Source organism: Lissotriton vulgaris, chromosome 10, assembly GCF_964263255.1.
Source record: "Lissotriton vulgaris chromosome 10, aLisVul1.2, whole genome shotgun sequence".
Classification (NCBI taxonomy): domain Eukaryota; kingdom Metazoa; phylum Chordata; class Amphibia; order Caudata; family Salamandridae; genus Lissotriton; species Lissotriton vulgaris.
In genome coordinates this window covers 233,970,121-233,985,323 of record NC_141698.1, presented here as the reverse complement: position 1 = coordinate 233,985,323, position 15,203 = coordinate 233,970,121, and the positions used below count along the sequence as shown (strand labels likewise).

At 49.7% G+C, this 15,203-nt stretch overlaps 1 protein-coding gene across 2 annotated transcripts in view; it reads left to right on the top strand.

Annotated features, from left to right (window-relative positions):
* The window catches only part of GBX1 (gastrulation brain homeobox 1), a 177,063-nt gene that overhangs the window by 28,182 nt on the left and 133,678 nt on the right, over positions 1 to 15,203 (top strand). Inside the window, exon 2 of one of the 2 annotated variants that reach the window (XM_086942412.1) lies at positions 407 to 417. The exons of the other annotated variant lie outside the window; for it this stretch is intronic. Within the exon in view, the coding sequence (XP_086798538.1) occupies positions 407 to 417 (11 nt within the window). The remainder of the gene's footprint in view (positions 1 to 406; positions 418 to 15,203) is intronic. 2 annotated transcript variants of the gene reach the window in all.

Sequence of the window (15,203 nt, the reverse complement as noted above, 5' to 3'; positions counted from 1 at the left end):
TTCTGGTAGAAGCAGCACATCCACAAGTGTTCAGGTCCCAGTCCTGTTCAGGCTCCTTAGTCACAACATTGCTGGATTGGTGACTCAATAAGGTAAAGTTCCTTCTTTGTGATTCAGTCCAGAATCCCCCCTGTATGCATCTGGCAGCTCCCCCTCCAGGCAGTCTTCGTCTCTCCTAGCGGCAATCTTGACTATGGTTTGTCCCCAACCTGCTGAAGAAGCCACAATCCAGGCTCCTACCCTAGTGAAAGAGAAACCTTGACACGTTTGCCTGGGGTTTTGTCCCAGTTATTACCCATGGCCCCTGTCAACATCAAAGACTCCACGGACAAGAATTGAATCCCAAGTATTTGACTTTAATTTGATAAAGAAACTGTGCATGGAACCCACATGGTTGGTTATTAAGTCATTGATCCAGTTTCTTATAGTCATCTTTGAGGAGCTCCTCAATTCCCACTGATTCCCAGGGTACTCTTCCGGCTTTCACTCTCTATCCAGGGAATATTTCCTTCCTGAAGATGAGAGAAGGTTTATGTCAGCATCTCTTGTAGGCATCTGAGCCTCCCTACCTTTCCAAATACTTTTCGCCATTCACGGGGTGGAAGGGAATTTCAAAATGAATAATTCTGTGATTTCTTTAACACACGGGAATCTCAGAAGAAATGTTTGCATTGTACTAAATGTAATGAAGTTCTTAAGTTGACATAAGTGAACCTAGTCGAGTTTTCAAATGCACTTGAAAATACTTGTGATGTGCAAGTTAAACATTGAAATGGTTTCTCATTTCTTTACCTGGGCACCAAAAGTTGCAAATGTGGCCTTCAGTATTTTTTTTTAATTATACGAAATTCAGTCAGTTTTATAGTTCTGCTTGCACTGTAACCTTTGAAATTGAAATATTTAGTTCCTGTAGAAAGAACCGATTTGTCTGTAACAATTGAAGGTCATTTTCTATGGCAGTACAGAGGTGCTGTTTATATTTTGAATGTGCCTTTTTTTTAGCTGTGAAACATAATGCTACATTATCATTGGATCATGTAAAGCAAAAGTCATTATCTTCAATTTCTTGCGGAAGTTGTCGTCTGCGCTTGTGTGTAATGAAAGGATCTGCGTCAGATTTACAACTTCTGGCGCATCCTAGCTAATCAGTGCGCCAGTACAGTTGCGACACGCCAAACCACCAGTGCGCCACCACTGATGTGCCGCATTTACAATGCAGCTCACCATGGGGCACGGATGGGCAGATGCGTGTCGCATACCCCGGCAGAAAGGCGGCGCATTGCTGGAGTCGCGTCGCAAGCGTGACGCAGCTCCAGCAAGGCTCGGGGTGCCCCTATGCCTAAAATGCTACTTCAATCCTTACGCCTGCTTCAAGCAGGTGCAGGGTTTTGACACAGCATGGCCATAAAAGTGGCTGAGTGAAATCTTGTAGATGTCACTCAGCCACTCTTCCGAGGCGTTCCTGCGCCGGAATGCCCCACCCCTGTGCTGGAACGCCCAAATGTGGCGCAGGGCTTTACAACGTGACGCATCTCCCTAAATGCGTTACGTTGTAAATACCCCGCAGCGTGGCGCTGGCTTTGTGCACAAAAGTGACACAAGGGCGGTGCAAATGTTGGGTACGGGGCTTGTAAATCTGCCCCAGAGTGTCTGAACTGTGCGCATGCTCAGTGATGCTGTTTCATGTAGAGTGCAAGAAAATTATAGTATTTGAAAAAAGTTCCTTTATTGATCCGATTCTTTAAAAGGCCTCAGCCAACGCGTTTCGTTCCCGTTGGGAACTTCGTCAGGGCAAAATGGTTTATGGGTGGAGTCCCTTAAAGCAGCCAAATAAATTTCACGAACAGGGAGTCTCCAAAGTAACCAATGGGTTTTATATCTAGTAGCTGGTAACAAGGATGTGGTATGGGTGATTGCGGTAGTTCCTTCAAATCAAGCGGCGGCAGAAATATTCACACTCCTGATGGGCATGGATAGCGTGAGTAAAGGGTCAACAAATAGCAGTTTGGTAAGGAAGCGATTGGGGGTTCTTACTTAACCTACTTTTGGTTTTCCTTTACTTCCTGTCTGTTTTTTCACCACATCAAGAGGTACCCCTTTGAATGTTGTGGTGTTCTATCACTCTTTAGTTGTTTATATAATCATTCCTTTGGGGTAAAAGAGTGAACTGTTATACCCTTACTCTCTTTTTGTTTATGTCAGTCTCTCCTTAGACTTTTTAAGGAATCATTTAAGGCTATGCAAGAAGGCATACAATATCCTGATCTAGAGAATGTAGAGGAGCAAGTGGAGTTTCTTTAGGACATTTTGTTTGAGGCAGTAAGGGCTTCCGCTCCATTATGTCAATCAATTAATCAATCAATCAATCTATTTGTAGAGCGTGCTATTTACCCATGAGGGTCTCAAGGCACTGAGGGGGGGGGGAAGCTTCGCTACTGCTCGAAGAGCCAGGTCTTGAGGAGTCTTCTGAAGGCGAGTAGGTCTTCGGTCTGCCGTAGGTGGGTAGGAAGGGTGTTCCAGGCCTTGGCGGCGAGGTAGGAGAAGGATCTGCCACCTGAGGTTGTTCGTTGGATGCGGGGGATGACGACGAGGGCGAGGCTGGGGGAGCGGAGCTGGCGGCGAGGGGTGAGGAAGCTGAGTCTGCTGTTCAGGTAGGGTGGTCCGACTTTGTGGAGTGCTTTGTGTGTGTGGGTGCGGAGTTTGAAGGTGATCCTCTTGTCGACGGGGATCAGTGTAGGTTTCTCAGGTGGGGGGTGATGTGGCTGCGGCGGGGGACGTTGATGATCAGTCGGGCAGAGGCATTTTGGATGCGCTGTAGTCGTCGTAGGTGTTTGGCTGGGATTCCGGCGTAGAGTGTGTTGCCATAGTCCAGCCTGCTGCTGACGATGGCCTGTGTCGCTGTTCTTCTTGTTTCGGTCGGGATCCACTTGTAGATCATGTGGAGGGTGTTGTAGCAGGGGAGGAGACGGCGTTGACCTGTTTCGACATGGAGGGGGAGGATTCGAGGATGAATCCAAGATTGCGTGCGTGGTCGGTTGGTGCTGTCCCCAGAGTGGTTGGCCAGCAGGAATCGTCCCAGGCTGAGAGGTTGGGTCAGAGGATGAAGACCTCCGTCTTGACCGAGTTCAGTTTCAGATGGCTGCTCCTCATCCAGTCGGCAATGGCCTTCATTCCATCGTGGATGTTGGTTTTGGCGGTGCGTGGGTCCTTGGTGAGGGAGAGGATGAGCTGAGTGTCGTCAGCGTAGGAGATGATGTTGAGGTTGTGGTGGCGGGCCACTCGTGCAAGGGGGGCCATGTAGATGTTGAACAGCATCGGGCTGAGGGAGGAGCCCTGGGGGACGCCTCAGATGATGTTGGTGGCTTCGGATCGGAAAGGTGGGAGGCTTACGCTCTGGGATCTGTCGAAGAGGAAGGATGTGGTCCAGTCGAGGGCCTTCTCTTGGATACCGCCTTCTTGGAGGCGTGTTTTTAGTGTGCGATGGCAGACCATGTCGAAGGCGGCCGAGAGGTCCAGGAGGATGAGGGCAGATGTTTCGCCGTTGTCTAATTGGCGCCTGATGTTGTCTGTGGCAGCGATGAGGGCTGTCTCGGTGCTGTGGTTTCGTCTGAAACCGGATTGGGACGGGTCCAGGATGTCGTTGTCTTCAAGGTGGCGGATCAGTTGCATGTTGACGATTTTCTCGATGACCTTAGCATGGAGCAGGGAGATGGGCCGGAAGTTCTTGAGGTCCTTGGGGTCCGCCTTGGGCTTTTTGAGGAGGGCGTTGATTTCGGCGTGCTTCCACTTTCCGGGAATGTTGCTGTTTCGAAGGAGATGTTGATGATCTTCCGTAGTTGGGGTGCGATGGCTGCGTTTGCCTTGTTAAATATGTAGTGTGGGCACGGCTCTGTCGGTGATCCTGAGTGGATGGAGTTCATGACCTTGCGTGTCTCGACGTCGCTGACGTTGGACCAAGTGGTCAGGTGGTTGGTGCTGTTGGTGTTCGGGAGAGGGGTGGAGTCCGGGGTGGTTCGGTCGGTCGTGGTGTTGAAGCTTTCGTGCATGTCGGCGATCTTGTGGTGGAAGAAGATGGCCAGTGAGTCGCACAGTTCTTGTGAGGGCGGAATGTCGTTGGTGTTGGCGCTGGGGTTGGAGAGTTCTTTTACAATGCGGAACAGCTCTTTGCTGTCATGTGCTTTGTTATCCACGCGGTCTTTGAAGGAGGATCTCTTGGCTGATCTGATGAGGTGGTGGTGTCTGTGGGTGGCGTCCTTGAGGGCTGCGTGGTTGTCCGGTGTGCGTTCGTGGAGCCATTTCTTCTCCAGTTTCCGGCGTGCGCGCTTGGAGGCCAGGAGCTCGTCGGTGAACCAGGTGGCTCTCTTTCTGGCGTGGTTGTTGGAGGGTTTATTCAGTGGGGCGAGGGTGTTGGCACAGTCGTTGATCCACTGTCTGAGGTTGCGGGCTGCGGTGTCTGGGTTGGTGGGGTCGGTGGGTGGGTTCTTGGAGAGGGTGGTGATCAGCTGATCTTCGGTGACTTTGCTCCAGCTGCGGCGAGACAGCTGTTGAGTGCGATGGTGTGTGGTTTGTTTTTTGATGGTGAAGTGAATGCAGCGGTGGTCGATCCAGTGGGGTTCGGTTGTGTGGTCGAAGGTGACGTGTGTGATTGTGGAGAAGATGGCGTCCAGCGTGTGGCCGGCGACGTGGGTGGGCGCGGTGACGAGTTGTCTGAGGCCGAGGTTGTCGATCAGCGTGGTGGAGTTGGCGTCGTTGTTGTTCTCGAGGTGGAAGTTCAGGTCCCCGAGGAGGATGTAGTCCATGGAGGCGAGTGCGTGGGTGCTGGCGAGGTCGGCGATGGCGTCGCTGAAGCGGGCTCGGGGTCCGGGGGGTCTGTAGATGAGAGTTCCTCTGAGGGTGGTGTTGGGGTTGGTGTGGATCCGGAAGTGCAGGTGTTCGGCAGTGTTGAGGGAGTCGTCTGCGTGGATGGTGACCTTGAGGGTGGAATTGTGGACGATGGCTATTCCTCCTCCGATGCCATTGGCGCGGTCCCTGCGGGGGATCTTGTATCCGTCTGGGATGGCTACGGCGATGTCTGGTGCAGAGCAGTCGTTCCATCACGGCTCGGTCAGGAAGGCTACGTCCGGGCCTGTGGTGTTGAGCAGGTCCCAGAGCTCGATGGCGTGTTTGCGTGCGGAGCGGGTGTTGAGGAGTATGCAGCGGAGGTGGTTGGGTCTGGTTCTTGGTAGTTTGATGGTTCTGTCGCAGGTGAATCTGCAGCTGCGGCAGGAGAAGGATCCGTGGGTGTGTTTCGGGGCGGCCTGGTTGCAGCAGCTCGGCCGGTGTTGAGAGCGTGGAGGGAGTTATCATCGTAGCTGAGTCTGGGTCGGGTGCGGTGGGGGCGCGGAGGCCAGGGGTTCCGGCGCTGGGCACGGTCCAGGCACGGACGGGCGCAGACGGGCTTGTCTTAGGTGCACCAGCGGGGCGCCAGCGGCGCCCCCGCTGAGCGCGGCCGCTACGTGGCCGCGTAGCGGCTTCCATATGAGTGGATGTGGGAGGGAGGAGCAGCTGGGAGGCGGGAGCGGGCGGCGAATGGGATTGCAGGTAGGCAGGGCCGCAGGGACGTAGCGGCGGGAAAAACGGGCAGGGGCCGCGGGAGAACTGGGCACAGGAAGGAAAAACAAGTTTAGGCAAAAAAACAAGTACAGGCACAGAGGAATAAAAACAAGTCTGGGCAAGAGAGCAAGTTAGGCACAGGGGAATAAAAACAAGTAAGGGCAAAAAAGCAAGTACAGGCACAGGGGAATAAAAACAAGTTTGGGCAAGAAAGCAAGTTAGGCACAGGGGAAAAATACAAGATTAGGCAAAAACAATGCACACAGAGCCGTGCAGCAGCGTGAGGAGCGACCTGCCTGCGAGCATTATGTGGGGCTTCTGTGGCTGCACTTAGAAATCTTTTCCTAAAAGACTGGAATTCAGTACAAAGAACGGCTTCTCTGAGAATAAAATATTATTTGGTATGGAGGTTGAAGACAAATTACACAAGATCTTTAAGAAAATAAAACACTATTATTTATTTCGTAAGTAGCACCATTTCAAAACGTCATTCTATTACAAACCTAGATCTCTTAGACAACCATCTAGGAAACAGTAGGATGCAGAAAGAAGTTCAAGATTCTAGGGGGAACAGATTTCCCTTTAAGTTTCAAAGAAAGATGAAACAGGAAAATATAACATTAACCTGCATTCTTGACTATGCCAGGGACGACAAAATAAATGGAGCCGAGGTTGAGGTTGGTAAGAGAATCAAATATTTTCTGAACAGTTGGGAGGAGCCCACGTCTGACAAGAGGATGAGAAACATCAAACAAAGAGGGTACAAGATAGTTTTCTTTTCCCTGACCTGCTCGGGGACATTTCATACTCCCTTAGCAAAATCACAAAACAAGCATTGGCATAGCCAATAGGTCTCGCTATTGGGACCTTATAAGTATTTAGTAATGCAGCATAATATCCTTGGTGCAACAACAACAACGTGGCTAAACACTTATAAGGTCCCAAAGCCGAAACCTATTGGCTATGCCAGTGCTTGTTAAAGATGATGGCGATCCCTCCACCTGTGTTGTCTTGTCTATCTCTTCTAACTATCGAGTATTTGGGGGGAGGGAGCCGCAATTACCTCTGGCGAGGATCCCCCATGTTGCCAGGTTTCAGTAAGGAGCACAGCCTAGTTCCATAAAAAGTTCCATAGGTGTTGCTGATGTTGAGACTGGCAATTTATTCTAAAGAAATGGAATTCTCTTTTGGAGGTAGTTTCCCCCGGTGGTATAAAGATATGGTCAGCCATACTGGTTGTGGTGTCAGGGTCACTGGTAGAGGACGGAAGCATAGCATTGTGAACATTACAGTTTAGCAAAGTTGAACAAGAGAAATTGCAACCCCTGCACGGTAAAGGACTCACCCCTAGATCAAATGGCTGGAAAGTCCTGCCTTAATGCCTTTAGTAGATCAGCAGAGTATAACTGTCTCTCTGGGAAGAATGGTTCAAGGATCCTGGTCCCCGGCCTTGGCTACACGCGGACAGGCGCAGATAGGCTTGCCTTAGATGCACCCGCTGCGTGCATCTGCTATGTGTCTGTCCCTTAGCCATCTTAAATAGGGCCATACCACACAAGCTAGACCGCTAGCAGCCAAGAATAACTGCACGACCAAAACAGCCACCAAGGCCGGGAACAGTACTTAAACACGTGCTTTCCTGCAGCCAATACAAAACATAAAAGGCCCAAGTCCCCCAAAACACACTTCGTTACCAAGCAGTCAAAATATGTTAAAATAGATAAACAATATGAAATTTGGCAATGTGCAAAATGAAGCGATAACGGTTCTCAAAGGCAAAACCCTACCAAGCCACTGCGCGTCTGCTCCCCGGCCATGTTAAACAGGGCCTTAACACAGGAGCTAGACCGCTAGCAACCAAGAATAACAGCACCACCAAAATGGCCACCAAGGCGGGTAACAGCACTTAAACACATGCTTTCCTGCAGCCAACAAAAAACAAAAAAGCATTGGCAATGCAATAGGTCTCGCATTTATGCGAGTTTAAGCTTTTGGCATTGTAAATGACAATGCTTTTTATTTATGTTTTAAACACTAAAACATAAATAAAAGGCATTGTCATTTACATTGTTATTAGCTCAAACTCACGTTAATGTGAGACCTACTGAATTGCAAATGTTTGTTGATGCTGGGAAAGGAGCAAACTGTGATGTTAAATGTGGATATTGAGACAAAAGATAGGGAGATTGTACCGGCCATATTGGTCCATGTTAGAAATGAACCTATGTATTGTGTGCATTTCTTATAAATAAGACACTAAAGAGTGAAGTCTGGCCATTATGTTAGTTATTTGTCTCTGCTGGAATAACCTTCACCTACACACAACGGCGTAGTCTTAATAAACACTGTGTGTTTAAGGAGTGCCTCATTCCAAGCTTGGAGTTTTGGCCATTACGGACCAGTGCATTTCAGAAATATCATCTAGCGTTATTGCCAGCGTGATGAGGCTTCACTAGAAGAATCCCATCATGGAGACATCTATAGAGACTTTTATTTGTTTTAGACAAAGTTCCTCAGAAGAATATTTCAGCATGTATACTCCAACCCTCTAAAGAATGAAGTGTCTATTTGAACACTAGAAGCTTCTGGTGTATGTACATGTGGCTGCATACATACTTAATATTAACAGCTGTCCTGCAGGACCTAATTACTCCCAGCTGTCGCCCTCAGGTACCCAATACATGAATCTCACACGTCTCACTAATTAGAATAAGAGTAACCAGGGTGATGGAAGAGAGCGTCCGACTCAAGTACTACTGATGCAGGAGGTGACGTTTTGGGAGGAGCTTATACCACAAGGCCTCTTAAGGTAAACCTAGGTGCGCTCTGCCCGATACAACCATACAACCCGAGGGCTTGATATTCTGTGCTGTGCACAAGGGGCATGCTGCGTAAAGAAGTCACATCTCATCCTTCCTTTAAAGTATGGAGCTGCGCAGGTGCCTACATTGCACCTACTCTGTATTGTTTTACTGCAATGAGCCAATGGCATTTCAGAAGAGGGTGTGGGGGTGGGGGTGGAGAAGAGGGATATAGGGAACACGTCTAATCGAGCTGAAGGAAAGATTGTACTTGAGATTGATGGAAAATAAAAAGTTGTAGTGCTCTCGCGCATGTATATCGAAATGCAAAACCATGTAGTGCCCTTAACTCAATATGCTACTCACATACCAGTCACCAGCATATAAAGTGAAAAACAATCGAACAAGGGGTTCCAGTCTTTCAAATCTCATGCAGCATCACGCATTACTCAAATGCAGTGAATGCATATACTTCTACACGTCGTATGTCAAACTCACTGCTCATCCAAAGGGCAGATATGTATGCTCATGTTAAAAACAGGCCAGCAGAGTGTGGCAATCTGTGGTGGGGTAGGGGGAGGGAATTGCAAGGCGGAGAGAGGCACGCAAGGCTTACTGAGCCTTGACAGAAACCCACATGGCGGCTGCACGCGTGAACACAAGCTTGAGGCCAGCAAAAACCTCTGGTAGCACTTTGAAAACCCCCTTACTAAAAGTCGAGCAAGCAGAGCATGCGCTGCTCTAAGCTCGACCTAAAAAAGAGCCAGCGTTACGGTCCTGAAGAAGGAGGAAGGAAAAGGAACTTACTAAATTGTCATTCTTGTTCTGAAACAAAAGATTGTGATAGACTTAAAAAAGCTCAAAAAAATTAATGAAAAAGATTCCTTTCTGTTGGACTTGGCCCTCTCTGCAGTTGCGTGCACCTGTTTTTGTTGGTGTTTTGGACTCTATGCACCATATTACCTTAATACATTTAATAAGTTTCAGTGTTTGATTAAGAGTAGGAAAAAATTTCATGTTGAGACTCAAGTTAATTGTAATTTAAAATCCACTTTGATGGTAAAGTTGGACTTTAGAGTACAGTTTTGAAAGGTCACTTTTAAAAAGTTGGGAAAGCAACAATTGATGGACAGAATGCAAAACAGTGTCATACATTTACCCCAGTACAGAGATCTGGGCCTAAACCCCTCCTTCTTTTGCTCACCATGCCATTCCAGTTTGAGCCCAGCCACATGCAAATCAGTCTTGACCCTGCTCCCAATGGGAACAGGGAAGCCCGAACTGCCAGGCCAGGTCCTGCCTGTACTGGAAACAATCATCCTAGGATCGGTTTCAGGGTTCCACCCCTCATCAGCCAGAATAGCTTGACTAATGGCATGAAGAGCACGAGACCCATGTCTGGGCATACCCATCCCACACTGGGTGACAAAAGCAAAAAGAAGTTTCAGCACTCCGTCCATTGTCTCCTTGTGTTTGCTTTGTTCCCCCTAAGTTGGCAGGGTATGCCCAGACATGGATCCCTTGCTCACTTTGCCACTGGATTCAAGCTAGCCTGGCTGATGAGGTGTGTTAACTAAGGGTGGGCGGAGTTGGTGGAGTGGCACTACGCAGAATTCTGCCGAGTTGCCTTAAAAAACAATGAGGAATTCCACAGAGTTCCTCTCTGCCCTATGACAGCAGCAGACTGCCTCCAACTGTCACCGGCTTACTTCTCAGCTGATCTAGGTGCATAGTGCTACCACCCCTCCTGCCACCATGGCGGGGATCCACAGTGTTTTTTCTCTCAAACGAAAGCACAGTGGTGCATACTAAGCTGGCTCCGTGTGAGATAATGTGTTCTCTGACGCCCAACTGTAGCCCCGTCCCCATAACACAACCTGCTTCTAGAGTAAGAAGGCAAGTCTACCAATTCAGTGCATCCCCAGTCCTTACTCCCTTTCTCTTCGCGGATACCCATCTATGAGGAACTCCACTCATTCCTCCTGCCCTCTCTACAGGATGGTAAACCACCCACCTCCCGAAATTGGCCCGTGAGCCCCAACCACCCTCTACCATCGGGGTTCAAGGGCAGAGTAGACTACAATGCCCAGTGCCAACTAAGCTTACACGCACCACAGGAATTCAAAAGAGGACTGCGGAGCTGATCACGTGATATGCATCGGTACTATGGGTGTCAATTGGGTTGTTTCTCTAATGCACTAGAACATAAACGCTGATGCACCAGAAGACAATGTCCTTGTAACTCCAGCTCATGGCCTGAGTTGAGCCTGGGTGTGGATTTTATGAATGCCAGGATTTCTGTGATTACATTTTGATTTCTGCGAGGAGGAGACAAGGTGATTAAAAGACAGTGAATTTCCTTGCCTCCGAACTGCTGAGTTCCCTCCGAGGATCCAGTCTGCTACAGGTAACCCGATGTTAGTGGAACAGAGAGCCGAGTGTCTGTGTGTGGTAGTCTCCTAAAGAGTAGCAGATTGTATATGTGACTGTCAGTGAAAGTTTGTGACTAAATAGCAGATAGCAATGCGTGACATAATGAATCAGACTATTCTGTGCCATGTAGGAAGCAAACTGTTGCCACGAGATCCAGTGCCTTGTTTGGCTACCACATAATGGTGGGCGGCAAGGGCAAACTCTGCCACACAGCAGAACCTGAGTTTTTTGCCCAACTCCGCACTCCCATGGAGCGCAGAGGTGGAAAAATTCGGAAAACTCTGCTGGTGAAGCGGAGTTCGCCACCCACTCTGAGTGTTACCTCGAAACTGGTCCCAGGATACTTGTTTCCGGTTCAGTGAGGGCCTGGCAGTTCGGACTGGATTGTTCCAATGAGGCACAGGGTCAATACTGATTTGCATATGGCTGGGCCCAAGCTGGGCTGGTGAGCTAAAGAACAATGATGGATTCAACTCTGATCTGTGACTGGGTTTGAGTGTCTGAAAAGTTTCAACTCTCCATCCTTGGTTTTACTTTTAGAAAGTTGCCAATTTCCCACCCTAAACCTTCGGAGGCATTCTAGGAATTTCCAGTTGCCTAGGCCTGTTAATTGCTCCCCTATCTGCAATGTGTATTGGGCCTAGACAGTGAACAGTAGAACCTGAGTGTAGCTAGGAAATCGCCATCCTGCCACGAAGGGATGGGTGGAGCTGTTCCCTGTCCCACTTACATTTCTAAGGCTGTATCCAGCATACTCTTAACCCCTTCGAGGCTAATGACGAGCTGGCCTCGTCATGGCGCTTACCTGCCGTGCGCGGATGACAAGGCCAGCTCGTCATAAAACAATGAAAAAGAATAAAACTCAGCGCAGGACGGGAAAACGCCTAGCAGCCATGGGGTTAAAGGAACTTGACACCAGCCTTTTTTCACCCTAGACTTCTGCAGGAATGTAGACTTTTCCAGAACTCAATGTGGGGTGGACTAGAGGTTTCCCCACTTCACAAGGGTGGCACTGTGTATAAATATTAACCTCCTGAGCCACTCTTTAGTACACCCCTGGACCTATGGACATTACAATAGAGGAACTGTCCTATTTCCCACTGGATTGCCCTGATGCTTGAAGCTTGCCTTGTTTTACAAAGGACTGACCTGCTACTTAAGCCCTGCCCTGTTCTTCAGAGGATAGCCTTGCTGAACGAGGCCTGCCCTGCTCTCTGAGAAGAACAACTGAAACTTCTCCCTTCATCTTAGGCTAACCTGAGTGAGCCCCAGGACACTCCCATGGACCCTTCACCTGCCACTCCTGCAAGTACGACTGCATCAGAACCCACACCAAATCGACAAACTCCAAACAGAGCTCCGTAACTGACCACCTGAAGTGTATCCTGCTCAATACCCGCTCGGTTCACAAACACGCAACTGAACTATGGAACCTACTAGACACCACATCGCCGGACGTCGCATTTCTCACAGAAACCTGGATGAACGCCTCATCAGCGCCCGACATCGCCATAGCCATCCCGGACGGCTACAAGATCATCCGAAAGGACCGCATCAACCAAACAGGTGGAAGCATCGCCATCGTCCATAAGAACACCATCCGAATCACGACCAGTTCTGCCAACACCCTCGCAGCTGCCGAACACCTTCACTTCCAGATTCACATCGACCCCAAGACCACACTCAGAGGCACCCTCATCTACAGGCCACCAGGACCCCGCACACAATTCAGCGAAGACATCACTGACCTCATCAGCCCACACGCCCTTCCCTCCGAGGAATACATTCTACTGGGAGACCTCAACTTCCACCTGGAAAAGAACAACGACAGCAACACCACCACCCTTCTGGACAACCTCGCCAATCTCGGACTCAAACAACTTGTTGACACACCCACCCACTATGCCGGGCACACGCTCGACCCAATCTTCACCTCCAGCAAACACATCTCCTTCAACCACGCCACAGGACTCCATTGGACGGACCACAGCTGCGTTCACTTCAACTACAAAAAGACCACGACCCACAACCACCCACAACCAATTCCCCGCAGAAACTGGAACAAAATCACCACCGACCAGCTCTTCACATCGCTTCACCAAAACCCTCCAGCCAAATCACTGGACCCAAATCAAGCAGCCATCAACCTCACGCAATGGATCACCCACAGCGCTGACGAATTAGCTCCCTTGAAAAACCATCAAATCAAACAAGGTAGTAAAAAAGCCCCCTGGTTCAATGATGACCTCAAGAAATCCAAGAAGATCTGTCGCACCCTCGAGAAAACATGGCGAAAAAACCCAACCACAGACAACATGACCACCCTCAAGAACACCACCCACAAACACCACCAACTGATCAGATCCACCAAGAAATCAGCATTCAAGGATCGACTCGACAACAACGCCCACAACAGCAAAGAACTATTCAACATCGTCAAAGAGTTTACCAACCCCACCGCCGGCACCAACGACATCACTCCCTCTCAAGACCTCTGCGACTCTCTAGCCTCGTTCTTCCACAACAAAATCGCTGACATGGATGTATGACGTTAGCACGCATACTATTACCACGCATACCTTTACAACGCGGTATTTACAACGAATACCGTTACAACGCATAGCGCTTTGAGGTGCTGGATAGTGGTAAGTATAATTTTATATTCCAACTCCAGTCCCCGTGGACACTAGGGAAGGTGTTGGATATAAAATTAAACTTATTCCCTATCCTAGAGCGCCCCCCAGCGCAATGCGTTGTAATGGTATGCGTGGTAATGCCTGAGTTGTAATGGTAGTGCGTGGTAAAAAATGCGTGCGAAACGTTGTATACCCGCTGACATACATAACAGCTTTGGCGACCAGCCCACCCCACCCACCTCCGAACAAAACCCCCCCCACCAACAACCTTTGTGCCTGGAACCCAATCACCACTGAAGACACCATCCGCTTGATGAACTCCATCCACTCAGGATCGCCAACCGACCCATGTCCCCACCACATTTTCAACAAAGCAGACTCCATTATCGCACCCCATCTCCGAGATGTCATCAACTGCTCCCTCAACTCCGCCACCTTCCCGGAAAGCTGGAAACATGCCGAACTCAGTGCCCTCCTGAAGAAACCTACAGCAGACCCCACCGAACTTAAAAACTACCGCCCCATCTCGCTCCTCCCATTCCCTGCCAAAGTCATTGAGAAAACCGTCAACAGCCAGCTCGCCGCCTTCCTTGAATCCAACGGCTCCCTCGACCCTTCACAGTCCGGCTTCCGAGCCAAACACAGCACCTAGACCGCCCTCATCGCAGCAACAGACGACATTCGAACTCTACTGGACAACGGAGAAACAGCTGCCCTCATCCTACTTGACCTCTCCGCAGCCTTCGACACAGTCTGTCATAACACCCTTATACAACGCCTCAGCAACGTCGGAATACAAGGAAAAGCATTGGATTGGATCATCTCGTTCCTCGCCGGAAGAACCCAGAGAGTCCGCCTCCCCCCTTTCAAATCAGAAGTCATCTGCGGCGTTCCACAAGGATCATCACTCAGTCCCACCCTCTTCAACGTATACATGAGCCCCCTCGCATCCATCGCGCGCCAACACAACCTCAACATCATCTCCTACGCAGACGACACCCAGCTGATCCTCTCCCTCACCAAAGACCCAAACTCCGCCAAAACCAACCTACACGATGGGATGAAAGGTGTGGCAGAGTGGATGAAGAACAGCCGTTTAAAACTAAACTCGGACAAAACGGAAGTCCTCATCCTAGGATCATCCCCCTCCACTTGGAACGACTCATGGTGGCCACCGGCCCTGGGAAACGCACCCAAACCAACGGACCACGCACGTAACCTGGGCTTCATCCTAGACTCCTCCCTCTCGATGACCAGACAAGTCAACGCCGTCTCATCATCATGCTTCAACACCCTACGTATGCTCAAAAAAATCTTCTGCTGGATCCCCACCGAAACAAGAAAGACGGTCACCCATGCACTAGTCACAAGCCGACTGGACTACGGAAACACCCTTTATGCCGGAACCACAGCCAAACTACAGAAAAAACTCCAACGCATCCAGAACGCCTCCACTCGACTCATCCTAGACATCCCCCGCCAAGCTCACATTTCCGGCCACCTGAGAGACCTCCACTGGCTCCCCGTCAACAAGAGAATAACGTTCCGTCTCCTCACTCATGCACACAAAGCCCTTTACGACCTAGGACCCGAATACCTCAACACGCGCCTGACCTTTTACACCCCCACCCGCCAACGACGATCGTCCAATCAGCCCTTGCCGCGATTCCACGCATCCAAAGATCCACCATGGGTGGAAGATCCTTCTCCTACTTAGCGGCCAAAACCTGGAATTCTCTCC